The following is a 20,652-nucleotide window of genomic DNA, read 5'->3' as shown; positions in this document are numbered from 1 at the left end:
TTCTCGTTTAGTGCGATGTGTAAATAAAGAGCTGTACGTCTAGAAAACTAATATTTTTAAATTGCTTAGAGATCGCTCAGGCGTCGAAGTTAATCCACAACGGAGATAACTTTAGTGTAAATAAATAATTTCGCACTTTTAGAAAAGAGGCACATCGGCTTTTTATTGGAAGTAACAGATAATGACAATTTTTTCTTTTATTATCGGCATGTTAACGTTAGAGAGTATTTACCGTCGAGTTATCGGCTTATTATCGCCGAGTCATCGGCTTCTTATTGGTTTCTTTTCGACGAGTTACAGTTACAGTGTCATCATGTATTGAACCCCTTCAGAGCAAACCAATGATCCGTTGTTAACAAATCGACAACTAGCCGATAACAAACGACGATAATAAAGCCACGAGACGCCGATAATAACTTGGGTAACATTCCGATAACTTTTCCATAATAAATCGATACTTTTGTGATAAAATATCAACATTTTTTAATAATAGATCCATACCTTTCCATACACAATCGAAACTTTTTAATAATATATCTATGTATAACTTTAAAAATATATGAAAATTTTTTCGATAACAAATCAATAAGTAATCCATAGAAAATCGTTTTCTTTAAGCTTATAACATTTTGAAAAGAAATCGATAACTCTTTTTATCTATGTATTGCTTTGTATTGTATTTGCCTTTCCTTTCGCTTCCTTTCCTTTCCTTTCCTTTCCTTTCCTTTCCTTTCCTTTCCTTTCCTTTCCTTTCCTTTCCTTTCCTTTCCTTTCCTTTTCTTTCCTTTCCCTTCCCTTACTTTCCTTTCTTTTCTTTTCCTTTTCTTTCCTATCCTTTCCTTCTCTTCCCTTTCCCTTCCTTTCCTTTCCTTTCCTTTCCTTTCCTTTCCTTTCCTTTCATTTCCTTTCCTTTCCTTTTCTGTCCTTCTGACTTGAGTTGACTTGGCTAAGCTTGGATTTAAGACTTAAACTGATTTGCTGTCTGATTTTTCTATATTATGCTGTAGTGTAATAACTACACTTACTATTACACTTATCTTACTCTTACATTCTGGATTCCCCATACCGTGATCAAAAATACTTACACATCAAAAATCTGAACTGGTGCTAATCGGATGTAATTACTCAAAGGCAGCGACTATTTCAGAGCCACCTTCTATTGAACAAGTTGAATACGCGTTCTGCAAAGGGGACATTCCCTAGAACATCACAATTATAAAAGTGAAAGCCCTTCGAGTGGCCAGACTTCAGCGCTAACTCAGAACTAGTGCAATTTGCTGCAGGGTAGTTACTGTTTTCACTGCAGATATATCACTATTTAATAAAAAGTTTGCTACTGAAAAGCATACCAAAATTCCATTGTGAAATGAGCCGAGTTCCAACAAAAAGCTTATCGCTTGATAGCTTCATTAACCTCTCACCAACAACGAGCAAACGTAATCACTCAGATATGCAGTTGCTGGCGACACTGTTCTCCCTAATATTTTGTGGTGTATTAACATTCGGCCTTGTCACGTTTCGATTGAGCAGTTCTCATTAACATAAAATTAATTCAAAGCTTTAGTCATTTATGTATTGTCAATTTTTAGGCCATCATTACAATTTCTTTATTTTGTTTTGGTGTTTCTAAGTATTATGCAAGCGAATGTATAAACGTAGCGAATGTATTGAAAAGTGATGGGTTTGTTACACAATCGATACAATAACTGGATTTGAAAAGAAAGGAAAGAAAGACCATAACGATAATGAGCTTATAATGTTAATTAACGGACAGCCAAATCTGTCCTAAGAAATATTAAATAACTTAAAATGATTTAAATTGATTGAGGCAAGCAGTTTTTGGAAGTCAGATGGTTTAATTTGCCTGAAGATTTCTATCTAATCATTAATTAATTTCTCTTATCTACTCAACCGTGAATGGCTTATCCTCAACAGTTGAGGGAGCCAAAAAGACCAAGTTTTAAGAATGGCAAATTTGAAGATTTTTGCTTAGGTATTCGATGAATTTTGCAGTCGTTCCTTACGAAACCCTCATAGCTCTGCACTATGATGCACTATCCAATGATCCCCGACCTAAATGACTAGTCAAATAACATCAAAATATTTGGAAATTTTGAAAATGAAAAAGCTGCACACCACCAATTGGAAGCTAGGCCTTAATCTCCTCGTTGGTATGTATGTTCACCCAAAGTATCATATGAATTCAGATATCCGTACGTGCTCAGTTTTTTTGCGGTAAAGTTCTGGCGCGATCGAAGAACTTCGCACAACAGCAAGATCGCTGCGTAGAGCGACAATGACCAAAGTAGTTTAAGATGTCGTGTAGTACCGGTTTTTTATCGACGAGTTATCGGTTTTCTATCGAATGTATATCGAAAGCTTCTTGATATTTATTGAAAACTTATCAAGTTGTTATCGAAAAGTTGTAGATTTGTTATCAAAAAGTGAGGGTTATCTATCACAAAGTTTTCCATAATTTATGTTATCGATATTTTATGAAAGAGGTATCGACCTACTGTTCAACTTTTTGATCGATTTTTCGAAAACTTATCGATTTGAACACTAAAAAATTTAATGGCTTTATGAATAGACTGCTATTGGAAAATGCTGTGTAAAAACATCAGTCATCAGGATTAAATGACCATAAAAGGATCCAGTGAGTGCGCCTACTCCCCGTCACCCACCAATTGACAGAAGTATCCTGCTATACTGATTAACAAATCGAAACTAATTGGTTCAGATCCTGTCACGTCCGGTTCTCAAGTCCAATTAAGTACAAAAGACTTGCCTGACAGTTTTTCGGGATATTATATGTTGGGACTTAACTTCGAATTGCTCGAGGTGATCGAGAATGAGAATAGATACTCGGTGACCGCTTTCGACCGAACCCATGTCGATACTGAATTGGCGAAGCTTGAGAGAGTTTAAGCAGCACTAAAACTTCTACCGTCTAAGTACCTACTGACCAGGAAACATGAGTGTTTGGCTTCTATTCCTCACTTAAAACGCTATAACCATTTCAACATTTCCCAGTGTATTCGGATGCTTTTGTTAGAAAGGCACCAACCCTTTGTCTAGATCAGGCCATCAATGCATTGGTAAAAGCACACGCCAGTAGTTTCTTGAGGGTTTGAATGTGTTGTAGGTACAGGAGTTAGTTATCTGTACACATAGTTTCCGGCATAAGGGCGAAGGTGGTAAGAATACTTGAGGGCGCATAGGCCACAAAGTTATTTCCCACTTTAGGGAGTATAATAAAAAGTTCGAGTCTTTGTCGCCTTGTTTACACCATTAGAGCTGTCTGTTGTAGAGGCACTTATATCGCAAAAAGAGTTGGTTGTTTGGTTTTTGCGTTGCCCCTATACCAAATACCCGATCCAAAGTAGCTCACAGGGTGTAATTTTGATGTACATTCTTTTGGAACTAATTGCTGCTGATTTATTGTGGCCAGTCAGAGTTCGGTTCAAACCAATTAATGTTGAAAATGAACCTGCTGATATATTTTACAGATAATTTAGATACCTCCTGAAGTTCCGGAAGCATATAACTGCTCATAGTTATAAACCAGTATGAACCAGGGCTACACGGGATTCAAGGGGTTGTGTAGCGCAATATATAGCTTCTCCAACGCAATTGTCGACCTCACCTTCGAGCGGCGAATCCCGTTTCACTAACAGTTGAGGCTCTGGCGACCCCAAGCTCCTCATGGAACTTGGGGGTGGGGAGGGAGGGATGGCCTGAAGGTTTAATGTGGCCATATAAATCGTTCCCGAAATGTTCGGGCCAGCACCTTAATGGTGCTGTGTTACCGGAGCGTATCGGATCTGTATCCGACAAAGGACCATCACATCGATAACACTCCCCAAAGCCTTCGGGGAGTAACCTAATCGCTACAACAACAACAACAACAACAACCAGGGCTACACAGATAGTGGGCGACTGTTTTTTTTTACTGCAAACGTTCCGTGATGGTGGCAGTGGTCATAAAGACTTCTTTAATTGACCTATTCAGTAGATCCCCTGTTCTTCTAAAACCGTAGTTTGGTCAAGTTTGCTTCGTTATCTTGCAGGTGTTCGAGGAGTACCAATTGGAGATCGCCAACTCCCTGAATCTGCCAGGTCAGTTTCTTGTAATTGATGCAAGTGGATGATGCGTCTCGAGCGCCTCCGCAGGATTCAGCAGGGCCCCTGCTTATGCAAGTTCGTCTGCCTTCTCGTTACTCTTAATGTTCATGTGACCAGCTGCTGACGGCCTTAGAGGAAGAGATGGGAGAGTTAAGCGCTATAAGCGGAGCTTGGTTATCTGACGAAAGACGCGTACCCGTCAGGAACCCATTGCACGATATACATTTTTTTCGGGAACAGCTAGGTAATTCTACTTCTGAAATACTTCAATGCACCATACATATATACATTTGTATTGGATTGTGTGTATGTGATCCAGTAGTTGCAATCAATTCCAATACAAAACCAACCAAGTCTCTCATTTTGAGCCACAATTATGGAATATTTTCATTTGCAACTGACATGGTAACCAACAACAGTCAAATACTACAACCGTCATATCAAATAGCAATACAACAACAACAAGTAGTAATCACATGACCGAAAATCCAAAACTATAAACATTGTGATATTTATAGACAAGAGCTCAGGAGCACGCGAGCTTGCGATCAAGCCGACTAACCAATCGCGCCGAATTCAAATCGAATTTAAGTTGCGGTGAGTTTTGGGTGCGGGCAGCCGGGAGTACGGCTAACAGATAGTGGGTCTCGGAAATGACCCAACAACAAAACACCGATGGCTATAAATAGCTAAAACACCGAAAGACACGCAATACAATACAGCACAGCGCATTTTGGGATACGAAAAAAAAAAAAAACAACAAAATGATGACAAAGTCAGCTCACTTTCACCTTGCAATGTCGTTGCTGGTCGTTGGCTCACTTACTTTATTTCCACATCGTCAAGCAAGAAGTGTTTTGTTATTGTATTGCACTGTGGGAAGGGTGAGCAGATTTCGTGGGCGCAAAAATAAATTGTAGACAATATTTTAAATGCTCGAACGAAAGAAAATATTTTAGAACAGTTATCTGAAAACAGTTATCGAGATTTGGGGTCCGCATTGACATATTAACTTGAAAAATGTTCTCCTGTCGAGAATTGCTTTTAGGTACATCTCTTTCTGGGAAAAATATTTTCGTCCTACCCAAGAAAGGATTAATAGGTTGACTTAAAAGTTTTGGTAAAAATAGCCGATTTCAAAACACAGAAAAGGGTTTTCTGAGTACAACATATTTGTTGATGAATTTTTTTTTGAAATTAAACTGCGATTTATTTTGATGGTAAAATTTTTTCCCCGCTCATTGAGAACGTCTAGTGGGATTAATTACAAAAATTTTATTATAAACTGTTATTTTGCGACACAAATTAGTTTTGGAAATGTATATCAGTCGTTTGTGTTTTAAAACTAAGACAAATAAAATGAACTTAACATTATGCTATCAGGGTCTGCAAATAATTATTACTCATCAAAACTTCAACCAGAAAGGACATCAGACATCGGGACGTATATTTTTGCGGTCATACAGGAACTAATTCCCCGGGAAAATTTTTATATCATCAAGATCACATCAGGACAATTCTCAAATCACTTTGGCACCGTTCCAAGCATATTTCGGAATTATTATAAGGTCAATCTTGGTACGATTTCGAGATCATGGGATAATTTTTTCATTAATCATTTCCAGACTTCTTGTACTATTTCGCTGACATTTTGGAACTATTTTGCAAGCATTCCGGGATTATTTTTAGACTATTTCGAGGTTTGCTTTTGGAACTATTGCGAGATAATTTTGTGACTATTTTCTATTTTCGTCTGAAATTTTATATGGACTGTTTCAAAGTAGCTTGAGAAATTTGTTAGTGAACCTTTTGGGACCATTCTTTTCGGGACTACTTTGGAATCATTTAGTATCACTTCTGGAAAATTTCAGTATTATTTTAGCGACGATTTTGAATTTACTTCCGGAATAGTCTTAAGTCAATCTGGGAATATTTCGAGAGCATTTTAGGATGACTTTAGGGAACTTTTTCCTATGTTCATACATACGGGGAAGTTTACCATAAACCATTCTATTGTAGTGATGTCACGCTCGTATTTTTTCAAACTGCTGGCATTCATATATTTTGCCATCAAAAATAGATTTATCTTGCCAAATATTAGGTTTTCATCTAGAAAATTTGCATAAATTATGGCATCATGTGTATTTTTAATATTTTAATCATTGCACTGCAAACTTCTGTAGCATATCTTTTGCAGTACACTAAAAAAATAGACGACTATATATTTCCTAAGTTATTGCAAAAAAACGAAACATCAAAAACCTTAGTTCATTTTTTCAATATTGAATAGCAAATCATCAACTGTCAAAACAAAACAAAAAGTGCAAAGAAAAAATTTTAAATAAAAATTTCGCACACGATCCGTAGCTTATATTTGCTATAGCAACGTTTCCAACGTGAAATGCTCAAAATTCTGAACTCCCTTAATATATAAAAAGTGGCGTGCAATGTTCAATAAACTATGAAAATATTCCGCTGGCATATCAACAGCTGATTGATATATCACCCCAACTTGGTCAGCGTTTCAAAAACGCCCTATCTAAGAATCTGTTTCAAAAGCATCCCACCTGGGCATTTATAAAAAAAGTAGTGATACATTCGTCAACCTAATTCTGAGATAGAGCGTTTTCGAAACAAATCCTAAAATACAGTGTTTTCGAACTAGCAACCGAGATATTCGTCTCTGCAGTTGATTTACTTATTTGGATATGAAGAGAACCTATCAACATTTAATAGCAGAGATCAATGGTGTTTAATCGATTGCTCTTGTAAGCCCAAAAAAACTAACGCACCCCTTTATCCAAAAGTTAGACAGTGGTCCATTGTTGGCCATATAAGTGTAAGATTTAGTCGACATGCGTTTTTAAGATACCTTTACATTTCTAGGTTCTGTGTTTCATCAAGTGAGACATTTATAAAATTTTACGATCTCACGCCCACTAGATATATTTAATATAACTTAGCTGAATTCTTCATCGGTTTCCCATTTTAAAGCTCTTTGATTAGAATAGGATCGCGTTAGGAAAAGTGCCCCCTGATTTAGTCATATATTAACAACTAGTAAATTATTGAGGATTTTTACAAATAATTCGGTTCCCAACCCCGCTTAAAAAAGCTAATACCATGTCCCAGCTTAAATAAAGCGAATACCATGTCATTGCTTCCTCTTCAATAGGAAAAACATTTCCTCTTGGCTCTTGCAGGAATAAATACATCTTTTATTCCTATCAGAACTGGCTTGTCTATTTTTTTTAACCGCTCAGGAAAGTTGAAATTATTTTGAGCCACCTTCCAGCAAAATCCCTATACGGAAAAATTCTTATTTCTACGAATGAAGTCGGTAATGAAAAGAACGTCCTACTTTTGAAAGTATCGTTCTCGCACTCAGCCAATTCTCGAATATTTCGATTTGAGCTGCTAGTTTTTTTCTTGTAGTGTAGTAGAGTTGAGCAAGCTTTAAAAAAAAATGTTTCCCTTTAAAATACAATTTCTGTCACTAAAGTTAATTTTGTGATGAAAGATCAATGTGTTGACTTCAAAAGCAAAAAAATGAGTCTAGTGACCCACAGTGCATTGCCATTAACGTCGTGGTGTTTTATAACCAGCCATATACAAAGCTGCCGCTGCTTTTGTCTATATTACTGCACTAATTTGTTGTTGTTGCTCATTTTTGTTCATGTTATGCACATCGCATAAGCTTTGGCAAATTATCACAATTCGGCGCATAATAATTTTCCAGTTGGCCGACCGAGTCAAAGAAGAGTAAAAAATAACAACAATGGACGAACAGCTTTTGCTGTACCAAAATCACTTCCCGCCAAACCACCATTGTCGTCATTATATTACTTGTCGCAAAGACCCCGAGCCAGACCATGCGCTTGAAGAAGAGGAAAACGTATAGCGAACAGCAACAACAAAAGTTACAATTTCACTAAACAACCTTCACACTCACATTCTTTTTCACCTTCGTCCATGACCACGGTTACTCTAAAATTTTTGTTTCATTTTGTTTCGTTTTTTTTTTTTTTGTATGTCTCATTGCATTTCTTCTTGCCACCGCACGCTCTGCTTCCTAGGATGGGCTTGGTTGATTTGCTGGTTGCGCTTTTGACGTGATCGCAGTCAATCTTTTGTTGTTTTTGCTGTCGAATTGGCTACCGTGCCTTGTGTTGGCTCTACCACTTCTCTATTTCCAAAAAATATTGTCAATATTTGATGTGTTTTGCTGTGTTTGTTTTTGTTTATTTTTTAGTTGCTGGTTACCTACGATTGTTGTGATTGTTGTAAAATTGGTTGCTATTACTGATTTTGCCGGTTTTTTGATTGCTTTTTTTCTTGTCTCCATTCTAAACTTTTTCCGTTGTCTTACACACAGCAATGTTTATTATTGCACCAAAGCTTTTAGAATTTTCGTTTTTATTCTTGATTTAAATATTTTTCCGCAGTGTTGCCGGATTGCTTTTAAATCGAATGTATGCATATTTGTAAGTAAGTGATGGCGTAAGGTTGATTGATTTTTGTGCTTCTTCAGAACAAATTGTTTAAGCTCCGTGATGCGCAAAAAATTCAGATGGGATGGAAGCGAGTAATGGTGTGTTGGGTACATTTGGAATTATAAAGTTATGCTCCCTTCGATGCACGAGGTTCTCCTCTCCTTGGTATAAAAATGATTTGCTCATACCACTTTTTGAATTTTCGATAAGGAAAAAGAAAGTCTCGACTTCGGAGGCGAGCTTCCACATTCTCAGCCCATACATAGAAGACCACAGTTTCAGATCCTTTACTGCCGCTGATTTCATAACTTAGGTATAAGTTCCCAGGCTTCGGCGTTTGTTTTAAGTTTTCTTTAACATTCTCTATAAAGAAAAGCCATTTTCTACAACAGCTGCGGAAATTCACCACAGTACGACTCACTAGTTAATGAACCGAACTTTGTATCTGTACACTCAACACTGGCTGGAGTTTGGAAGGCGACTTTTTCGGTCGACTATTCCTCTATCATTAAGAGGACTGATGCTTTTGTTATTGTTGTTGTTGTTTTTGTATCAGCAAAAACTATGCGCAGATTTAGGAGAGTATTGTGGATGCGAGCAGTCCAGTACTAACCAGTTTGCGTCACTAACAGCCTCGAACATTCGGTTCTACGAATTTCATTCGCACCTTATAACAGGCATGCCTTTTGTGGAAATACTCTAAGCCCTTCTGATGATCTAAAATCAATAATGGCGTTTTGGGGTGACTTCAGAAAAACGTCAACCTTAGTTTTTCTCAAACCGAAAAACTATCCTCAAAAGCTCATCTATTAAAAATTGCTGGATAACACCACAAGCATACGTACATACCTCCGTTCAGTACAATAAAGCCTTCTACTGCTTTAACCATATCAAACTTGTGCACGTCTAGCCTTTAGGAAAACTGCTCAATCAAGAGATTATCACATTCCTCCATAACAAAAGGGTTAAAGTGACGCAGCTGGGATGGTTCGTTTTACTCAATTTACTACAGATCTTTAAGACCTGCACCCAACTGTTGTATCAGCCACAAAACTTCGCTACTTCTTTTAATTTATGCGCGTGATTTCGTATATATACTCCTTCCTAAGCTTCAGAGAGCTTCACCAGGAGGAATAAGGGTATTTGGTCCAGAACCTCCCGAACAAACTAAAAAACAAGCGCGCATGCGAAAAAGATATGTTAGCAGTACAATTGCCACTGTAAAAAGTGTAAAGACAGCTGCCAAAGAGACTACGAAACATTTGTAGGGTAATTGCTCGGCTCTAAATTATCCTACGGAATCCTCTATTTGTAAACTCTTCAAAGTAATAAGTAGCTACTTTGGCGATTTAAACTACAGCCAGTCTCCCTTCTTAGTACCTGTGAGTAAAGAAAAAATTTCTTGCGAGTATCGGATTCTCACTAAATTTCATCAAGCTTACAAGCTTATACAAGCTTACGATTTCTCCTGGAATACAAGTGAAAATTTCCACAAAACCGCAAGTAAAAAACAAAGGAGTGCATAAAATACGGCCAATGCAGCGACTAAATTCAATGTGGAAAAGTTCGCAAGCTTTAAGATTAGTTTGAGATTCGTGAATTACGCGAGTCTTGAAGTTCTCGCTTATGTTCGAGAAGAAATTGTAAGCTCTACTTGCAAGTAGAGGAAGATGTAAAGAAACCTTGAAGAGAAAGAAATTTCCAAAAAACATGAAATGTTATTTGTTCCTTTCGATACCAGTCTACAAGAACATTATTTTAATTGATATGGCAACTCTAATTATTTTATTGAGGCGATTTATTGCCTTTGTTTTACATCCCAGCCAGCATTTTTTGAAAATTTTGATAAAAAAATATTCAAATATCATACCCCAAGATGATTAAAAACGTTCAAATTTAAAAGCATTTTCTGTTCGAAATTTAACGTATCGTCGGGAGGAAAATGAACCGTAAATGTGATTATTCTTCAAAAATCATTTATGATTCATATTTCGAAACACTTTTTATTCATCTTTTTATCATACTTGATATTACTGGAATATTGTACTTTACTTCTTTTGGAATAACATTTGATTACTTTTCACAGTCATTTTTTGATCACATTTAAGAACAATTTTCAATCATATTATATGATGGTTTGGAATCATTTGTGAATAAGATTGTGATTCATTTTTCCATCATATTTAATACATATAAAGATCATATTTCATCAGGGGGTGAAAGCATCTGGAAGCTCGGAAGTAAGCTTTTTGAACCGCAGTTAGTAATTAACTTGACCGTTGTACACACACACGACTACAACATCCAACATCATCTATCATCATCATCTTAGATCATGGTAACGATGTCACTTTAAAAATCACGATTTTACTATGTCACATATCATTCTAGTTTTCGACAATCATAGCTCATGGAGGATGTTGAAGCCGGGTCCAGGCGTGTCGATCAAGCTTAACTTACCAGCGGTTAAACAGCTTACAACTTCCGTACATCGGTTCCATCCAGTATGTCTTTTCTGGGAAGCCGCATCTAGAGAAATGCTAGAAGACATCTTAGGTTAGCAGCAGCCCTTATATTACTTTTAGTCTTGAATATGTGTTGTATATTTGTAATTTTTTTGGATTTTATGATTGAAAAATTGTGAGCTAATGAAGAAAAATCAATGAGAAGTATAGTTTTAACAAGTAAAAAATTCATCATTTATTCAAGAAAGGTAGTCTGCAAATATTAAGAAAGTTGATTGAAAAATTATTTTAAATTTTTGATCACCGAAGTTAGAGAAATTAAATTCAAAAATGATTCCAAATTGTGATTGAAAAATTGTTCTCAGTTATTGATCATCAAAAGCAAACAAGTTTTATTATTCTCTATGTTCATTTTTATAAAATCTTAAAATTTATTCATCAAAGTTATTTGAAAATTATTTCAAAAAGTGATCGAAAAATGATTTTCAGTTTTTGATCATTAAAAGTAATCTTATTTTATTATTTATTTTGTTCAACTGCATGAAAACTCAGTATTTATTCGCAATGAGTAGTCAAATTGTATTGATATGAAGGAAAGTTCAAAAATTTATCATCTAAATGCTGTGTGGGATGATGAAGCTATATCTCTAAAGCTCATTTAGCGCGGTTATGTTTACTCTCTCACTTATATTGTTTGGTTGATTTTCCGACAGGGTGCATAAAGGATGTATATTGGAACGAATTTCCGTCATCCCTTGTCAAATTTGGTTTTGAGACAAACTATAAATACAGGACAAACGACAACAACAGATCAGAACGAAAATCGACACTGATGATGGCACAACGCCGAAACCGGTTTGTCTCAAAACCAAATTTGACAAGGGATGACGGAAATTCGTTCCAATATACATCATTTACTCTCTCACTTAAACTATTGCAAATTTAACTTTGCTACTTTTTGGCTAAGAGGATGACTACTTTTTATATCTTTCATGAAAATGAAATGGTATATTAATTTCGTCACGAAACCCAAAATGGTAAGTCCTTAAAGGAAAATAGATAGACCCACCATTAAGTATACCGAAATATTCAGGATGAAGAGCTGAGTTGATTTAGCCATGTCCGTCTGTCCGTCTGTCCGTCTGTCTGTTTGTATGCAAACTAGTCCCTCAATTATTGAGATATCTTGATAAAATTTGGTGAGCGGGTGTATTTGGGTGTCCGATTAGACATCTGTCGGAACCGGCCGGATCGGACCACTATAGCATGGAGGATATATACAACCGATTTTTCAGAAAAAGGATTTTTGTCACATCTTCCTCAATTTAACAGATTGAAGCTTCAAACTTCACCATATACTTTCGTATATTGCACATATTTTTTTCTGAAAAAACTGATGAGATCGGTCATATATATATTATATATCCCCCACAACCGATTGTTCAGATAGGAAACTTTTCGTAATTACTGCCCTATTTTAAGAGCTAGAGGCTTCAAATTTCAACGAATGCTTACGTATATAGCATATATTGTTGTCTGAAAAATCATAGAGATCGGTGGTATATCTATATATATAAAAAGAAGTGTACATTTTGATTGTCACTCCATAACTCGAGAACGGATAGAAATATTGCCATGCAACTTTTAGGATAACTTAATAGGAACCCGGAGAGTGTTTGTGAAAGTTTTTTTTTGGGAAGTGGACCAGGGACCGATTTATTCTAAACTGTCGTATATATGGCTCGATTTGCCTGAAATTTGGTATGTAGGTAGCGTTATATCTAGAATAAAATGTCGGATAATTTTTCTTCCGGGAAGTGGACCAGGATACATATTGGTGACTAGGGTCTCGAGAAATAGGACAAAAAGTGGACCCGGGCGCCCCTAGAATCGATATCAAATGATAGCTGTTGATGAGTGCTTTAGTACAGTGTAGTTTTCATACCTATTGGTGACTAGGGTCTCAAGATAAAGGCAAAAATGTGAATCAGTGTAATACTAGGATGTGTTTTTACATTATGGGTATCGAATTGAAGCTGTTGATGTGTGCTTTAGTAAAGAGTAATTTTTATATCGCTGAGTGACAAGGGTCTTGAGATATAGGCCAAAACGTCGACCCGGATACCTGTACAATGTGTGTGTATTATGGATATCAAATGAAAGCTATTTCTGAGCGCTTTAAAGTAATTTCCATTGTAATATTCGATTTAGTAGCATCAACCTGGCAAAACTGATAAATAAGCATGCGAAGCCGAAATAAAGACATGAATTAATAATACCCACATACCTATATATGTACCTATGTACGTCCTATTCGATTTGCCTGAAATTTGGTGTATTAATTTGCCTGTATTAGTATTTACGATCCTTTTTTCCCGGAACTAGACCAGAGACGGGCTGGGAGTGGGATTAGGACCATCCTCTGGGACTGGCAATAAAAGATGAAGGATAATGAGAAGAACTTGAGAGAAGAGAAAAGAGGGTAGGAGAAGGAGACTGAGAAAGAGATAGATTAAGACGAAGTACAGATAGATGAATCGAAAAAGACGGAGGGAGGAGTGAATAAAAGATTAAGAAAAACATAAGAGGGGGGAGGCAGAGTTAGATGGAAAGATCTTATTAAGATGTATGCAGATATACCAAATTTAGGGCAGAACAACGTCTGCCTGGTCTGCTAGTATAGTATATATCTCATACAACCGATTGTTCAGATAAGACACTTTGCGCAATTTCTGCCCCGTTTTAATAGCTAGAAGCTTCAAATTTCACCAAATGCTTACGTATATAGCATATATTCTTGTCTGAAAAAATCATAGAGATCGGTGGTATATATATTATATACCCCATATAAACTGTCATTTTTGCCCCTTTTTTACGGCTAGAAGCTTCAAAATTCATCAGATTTCATCAAATAGTTACGTTTACGTAATATATTGTTGAAACACGTGATTCGTAGTCATAGGTTTTACACGCAGACCACAAAAAACCTGAAAATTTGCATCCTCACACAAACTACCTAGCTATTTTTATACTCAGTTGAGCAGAGCTCACAGAGTATATTAACTTTGATTGGATAACAGTTGGTTGTACAGGTATAAAGGAATCGAGATAGATATAGACTTCCATATATCCAAATCATCAGTATCGAAAAAAAATTTTATTGAGCCATGTCCGTCCGTCCGTCCGTCTGTCCGTCTGTCCGTTAACACGATAACTTGAGACAATTTTGAGGTATCTTGATGAAATTTGGTATGTAGGTTCCTGAGCACTCATCTCAGATCGCTGTTTAAAATGAACGATATCGGACTATAACCACGCCCACTTTTTCGATATCGAAAATTTCGAAAAACCGAAAAAATGCGATAATTCATTGCCAAATACGGATAAAGCGATGAAACTTGGTAGGTAAGTTGACCTTATGACGCAGAATAGAAAATTAGTAACATTTTGGACAATGGGCGTGGCACCGCTCACTTTTAAAAGAAGGTAATTTAAAAGTTTTGCAAGCTGTAATTTGGCAGTCGCTGAAGATATCATGATGAAATTTGGCAGTAACGTTACTAATATTACTATATATGTGCTAAATAAAAATTAGAAAAATCGGATGAAGAACACGCCCACTTTAAAAAAAAATTTTTTTAAAAGTCAAATTTTAACAAAAAATTTAATATCTTTACTGTATATAAGTAAATTATGTCAATAATCAACTCCAGTAATGATATGGTGCAACAAAATACAAAAATAAAAGAAAATTTCAAAATGGGCATGGTTCCGCCCATTTTCATTTAGTTTGTCTAGAATACTTTTAATGCCATAAGTCGAACAAAAATTTGCCTATCCTTCTGAAATTTGGTAGAGGCATAGACTCTATGATGGTAAATCGTGTTGAAGCCACGCCCAGTTTTTATACACAGTCGATCGTCTGTCCTTCCGTTCGGCCGTTAAAACGATAGCTTGAGCAAAAACCGATATATCTTTAATAAACTCAGTTCGCGTACTTATCTGAACTCACTTTATCTTGGTACAAAAAATGGCCGAAATCCGACTATAATCGCGCCCACTTTTTCGAAATCGAAAATTACGAAAAATGAAAAAATGCCATAATTCTATACCAAATATGAAAAAAGGATGAAACATGGTAATTTGATTGGTTTATTGCCGCAAAAAATAACTTTACAAAAAACTTTGTAAAATGGGTGTGACACCTACCATATTAAGTAGAAAAAAATGAAAAAGTTCTGCAGGGCGCAATCAAAAGCCCTTGGAATCTTGGCAGGAATACTGTTCGTGGTATTACATATATAAATAAATTAGCGGTTTCCAACAGATGATGTTCTGGGTCACCCTGGTCCACATTTTGTTCGATATCTCGAAAACGCCTTCACATGCCACTTCCTTTTAAAACCCTCATTAATACCTTCCATTTGATACCCATATCGTACAAACACATTATAGAGTCACCCCTGGTCCACCTATATGGCGATATCTGGAAAAAGCGTCCACATATAGAACTAAGGCCCACTCCCTTTTAAAATACTCATTAACACCATTCATTTTATACCCATATCGTACAAACACATTCTAGAGTCACCCCTGGTCCACCTTTAGAACTATGGCCGACTCCCTTTTAAAATACTCTTTAATACCTTCCATTTGATGCCCATGTCATACAAACATATTCCAGGGTGACCCTAGGTTCATTTCCCTACATGGTGATTTTCCCTTATTTTGTCTCCAAAGCTCTCAGCTGAGTATGTAATGTTCGGTTACACCCGAACTTAGCCTTCCTTACTTGTTTATTTTATATTTATCTTAAACATCGTTTAGGTATGTACATCTATGCACTATATTTCTTATTTTTTACATCCGATTATTTGCAGATTACGAACGGGATAAGATTATTGTTCAGCCCCATTCATGAAAGGTATGAAGTCTTCGGCACAGCCGAAGACAGTCCCGTCCTTACTTGTTGTATCTTCCCTTTTTCCTGCTTTAACAAACACAAATGTAAAGGTGCTGCGTTGTAGCATTTCGCTTCTATTTTTGCACCAATATAAGCTACTTGAGATGCGTTAAAAGCTTACTAATTATGGCGAGTTGTCTGCTTTTTTGTTTAAAGCGTCTTGCCTCTGTTTATTGTTGTTGCTCAATGTTAAAGTCTCAGCTAAGCGCCACCATTATTAATCGCATTTGAATTATAAGGGTGTATTTATAGGAGTAAGTCTATGTTCCATTAACAAAAATTACGTCAATGTTGTTACGAAACTTTTTACTTTCTGTTTCTCTTCCCCAGCTTTTCTGCACTTTTATGTATGAATTAATATGCCCATATGTATTTTGTTTTGTTTGTAAATTTTTGGTCTGTCCATTTTTGTGCAAAATACCATTTTAACTTTTTAATTTTGTAATGCATTCATAGTTTTTAATATATTTGGTATGTTTTGGTTTCTTATTCAACACGATAATTTCAATTTTCAATTGGAGAGAGATGCGCCTAGTTAAGTGTGTCCACATTCGTTTGTAGGTCTCAGTTTGACAACCGCGTATCAACTTTTGTCTGCTCACTTGTAATACAAACAAAAGTGAGAAAGATATTTTACCAGCAGCACATTTGCATTCGCACTAAAATATAATCGAATAAACGAAAATGGTTACTCGTTATTCTTCTGGATAAAAACATTCTGGCATAGGCGGGACCACGAAAATTTTAATTTAATTTTACCGAAAATCTGACGCTGCTTGGTTCAAATTGTTGATATTTGAATATATCGACTGCTGCCGTTTCGAAAACGCCCTATCTAATAAAGGATTTGAATGACGTCCTATTTCAGATTTTGTTTCAAAACTCCCTATTGAGCTCTAACTCAACTCATTTTGACATAAGCTGGGTAGTAAAGAGATTCTGTATATAAGGAAAGTGAGGCAGGCGAGATACAGGGATTAGGTTTGGAAGTGGGAATGTGAGGTGGAAGTTGTAGTGTTAGTGGTAGTGCTAAAGGTAGTGATAGTGTTAGTGATAATGGTAGTGGTAATTGAAGTGGGAGTGGGAGTGGTAGTGATCGCGGTAGTGGAAGTCGAGCTGGTAGTGATAGCGATACTGATAATGATAGTGATAATGAGCTAGTGTTAGTGATAGTAGAAACTGTAGTGGGATAGTGAGTGCGAGTGGAACTAGATGAGAGTTTGAGTGGAAGTGAGAGATAGACTTCTTAGAAAAATACTTCCAAGTAACCCGATAAATTTCTAGTACTGTACAGAAAGACGTGGTTTTTTGCATATAAAAACCAATGGCCACAGATTCACGCGAGGTAAGTCTGGGCGTACTCGAAAGGCACATATATCCTGTGTGCGTAAGTGAATTTTCCCAGAGAATAGCGGATTTTAAGCTCATGAGATCATCTACTCTATAGTCTGGCATGCAAGAAAACCGTCCGCATTTCCTCGTCATGGCAAAAACCCCACGAGAGGATTTTATTTAGTGTGAAACTTCATCACGGGAGATCCACAGACTAGGAGCTTCAATGGGAAAATCTGGAGAACCAAGAACGGAACTTCGAATCCGATAACATGAGTTTCTTTCCTTTCACCGGCAATTGATATGGCATCGTTTGCCCTACAAGTCTCGGCAGAGAGCCGTCAGTAAGGTGTAATAAAAAGAACAAACGTTACGTCCCACATCAAGGTAGCTATCGCCTGTATTAAACCTCAGGTGGTATGGAATGCGTATCGGCTGGAATAAAATAATAGTCCACTCTTATGATGAATTAAGTTTGAAATTTTGGCGGTCCTTTTACGACTTTAATGGGAAACGAACTTAGTCTATGGGGAAGCTATAAGTTATATAGCTTCTCGAAGAGGAATTCAAACAGAAAATTGTGAGGCCTCTTAAGGTTGTCCAAATGATGTCTATCACTCACGTAAGGCAATAGGAAACCTTGGCAGACTGCAGGCAATCTTTTGGCATGTCGAAAAACGTTAATGCCGCCCATAATCTAGAGGGCCATGTGCGTAACACCGAAGTAAAGAGGCTACCAAACAAGGGATACCGACCCCTCAACTGAAAACAAAATTACTGAACCAGTTTCAACCTCTGCAGTTTTTTAAGGTGATAACTATACGATTGTCTCATGAATGACTGTCTATTGCTAATAATAGCTTCTCGAATTTTCTGTCCAAATAAACTAATAAAGGCATATATAAACTACATACGTGAAGATCTTTCTACTTACCGCTGGTGCACGTCTTCTGAATTCTTCTTCGCTGAGTAAAATCAATGCTGCACCATTTTCTGGAAACTTACTCTCCAAATCAGCGATTTCAGGCAATTTGAATTGGGCGATCGTTGATCGTAGCCAGGAATGTACTTGAACGACTGACCAATTACAGGGATCTAAAATAATGAGAATTTAAGTTAGTTTCCTTGAAAATAAGAGTTTTGCTGGGAATCAAACAAATTTAAACTTTGATATCCGAAACAGACTAATTAAATAATAACAAGTAAGGAAGGTTAAGTTCGGGTGTAACCGAACATTACATACTCAGTTGAGAGCTATGGTGACAACATAAGGGAAAATAACCATGTAGGAAAATGAACCGAGGGAAACCCTGGAATGTGTTTGTATGACATGTGTATCAAATGAAAGGCATTAAAGAGTATTTTATGAGGGAGTGGGCCATAGTTCTATAGGTGGACGCCATTTAGGGATATAGCCATAAAGGTGGATCAGGGTTGACTCTAGAATGCGTTTGTAGATATGGGTATCAAATGAAAGGTATTAATGAGTATTTTAAAAGGGCGTGGACCTAAGTTCTATAGATGGACGCCTTTTCGAGATATCGCCGTAAAGATGGACCAGGGGTGACTCTAGAATGCGTTTGTACGATATGGGTATCAAATGAAAGGTGTTAATGAGCATTTTAAAAGGGAGTAATCCTTAGTTCCATAGGTGGACGCCGTTTCGAGATATCGCCATAAAGGTGGACCAGGGGTGACCCTAGAATTTGTTTGCACAATATGGGCATCAAACGAAAGGTGTTAATGAGTATTTTAAAAGGGAGTGGGCCTTAGTTCTATAGGTGGACGCCGTTTCGAGATATCGCCATAAAGGTGGCCAGGGGTGACTCTAGATTTCGTTTGTGCAATATGGGTATCAAACGAAAGGAGTTAATGAGTATTTTAAGAGGGAGTGGGCCTTAGTTCTATAGGTGGACGCATTTTCGAGGTATCGCAATAAAGGTGGACCAGGGGTGACTCTAGACTTTGTTTGTACGATATGGGTATCAAATCAAAGGTGTTAATGAGTATTTTAAAAGGGAGTAATCCTTAGTTCCATAGGTGGACGCCGTTTCGAGATATCGCCATAAAGGTGGGCCAGGGGTGACTCTAGAATTCGTTTGTGCAATATGGGTATCAAACGAAAGGAGTTAATGAATATTTTAAGAGGGAGTGGGCCTTTCTGGACCAGGGGTGACTCTAGACTTTGTTTGTACGATATGGGTATCAAATGAAAGGTGTTAATGAGTATTTTTAAAAGGGAGTGGGCCTTCGTTCTATAGGTGTTCGCCTTTTCGAAATATCGCCATAAAGGTGGACCAGAGGTGACTCTAGAATGAGTTTGTACGATATGGGTATCAAATTAAAGGTATTAATGAGAGTTTTAAAAGGGAGTGGTGGTAGTTGTATATGTGAAGGCGTTTTCCAGATATCGACCAAAATGTGGACCAGGGTGACCCAGAACATCATCTGTTGGATACCGCTACTTTATTTATATATGTAATACCTGCCAAGATTTTAAGGGTTTTTTATTTCGTCCTGCAGAACTTTTCATTTTCTTCTACTTAATATGGTAGGTGTCACAACCATTTTATAACGTTTTTTCTAAAGTTATATTTCGCGTCAATAAAACAATCCAATTACCTTACCATATTTCATCCCTTTTTTCGTATTTGGTATAGAATTATGGAATTTTTTTCATTTTTCGTAATTTTCGATATCGAAAAAGTGGGCGTGGTCATAGTCGGATTTCGTTCATTTTTCATACCAAGATAAAGTGAGTTCAGATAAGTACGTGAACTGAGTTTAGTAAAGATATATCGATTTTTGCTCAAGTTATCGTGTTAACGGCCATGTGGAAGGACAGACGGACGACTGTGTATAAAAACGGGGCGTGACATCAACCGATTTCGCCCATTTTCACAGAAAACAGTTAACGCCATAAAATCTATGCCCCTACCAAATTTCAAAAGGATTGGTTAATTTTTGTTCGACTTATGGCGTTAAAAGTATCCTAGACAAATTAAATGAAAAAGGGCGGAGCCACGCCCATTTTTAAATTTTCTTTTATTTTTGTATTTTGTTGCACCATATCATTACTGGAGTTGAATCTTGACATAATTTACTTATATACTGTAAAGATATTAAATTTTTTGTTAAAATTTTACTTTAAAAAAAATTTTTTTTTAAAAGTGGGCGTGGTCCTTCTCCGATTTTGCTAATTTTTATTAAGCGTACATATAGTAATAAGAGTAACGTTCCTGCCAAATTTCATCATGATATCTTCAACGACTGC

At 36.7% G+C, this 20,652-nt stretch overlaps 1 protein-coding gene across 1 annotated transcript in view; it reads right to left on the bottom strand.

Annotated features, from left to right (window-relative positions):
• Positions 1 to 20,652, bottom strand: part of Ets98B (DNA-binding protein Ets98B) — an 84,021-nt gene that overhangs the window by 6,731 nt on the left and 56,638 nt on the right. The window contains exon 3 of the mRNA XM_067761314.1: positions 18,313 to 18,473. Coding sequence (XP_067617415.1) covers positions 18,313 to 18,473 — 161 coding nt within the window. The remainder of the gene's footprint in view (positions 1 to 18,312; positions 18,474 to 20,652) is intronic.

Source organism: Eurosta solidaginis, chromosome 1 (assembly GCF_040869045.1).
Source record: "Eurosta solidaginis isolate ZX-2024a chromosome 1, ASM4086904v1, whole genome shotgun sequence".
Lineage (NCBI taxonomy): Eukaryota > Metazoa > Arthropoda > Insecta > Diptera > Tephritidae > Eurosta > Eurosta solidaginis.
The sequence above is the reverse complement of the archived record's forward strand: the minus strand, read 5'-3'. Positions and strand labels throughout refer to the sequence as shown.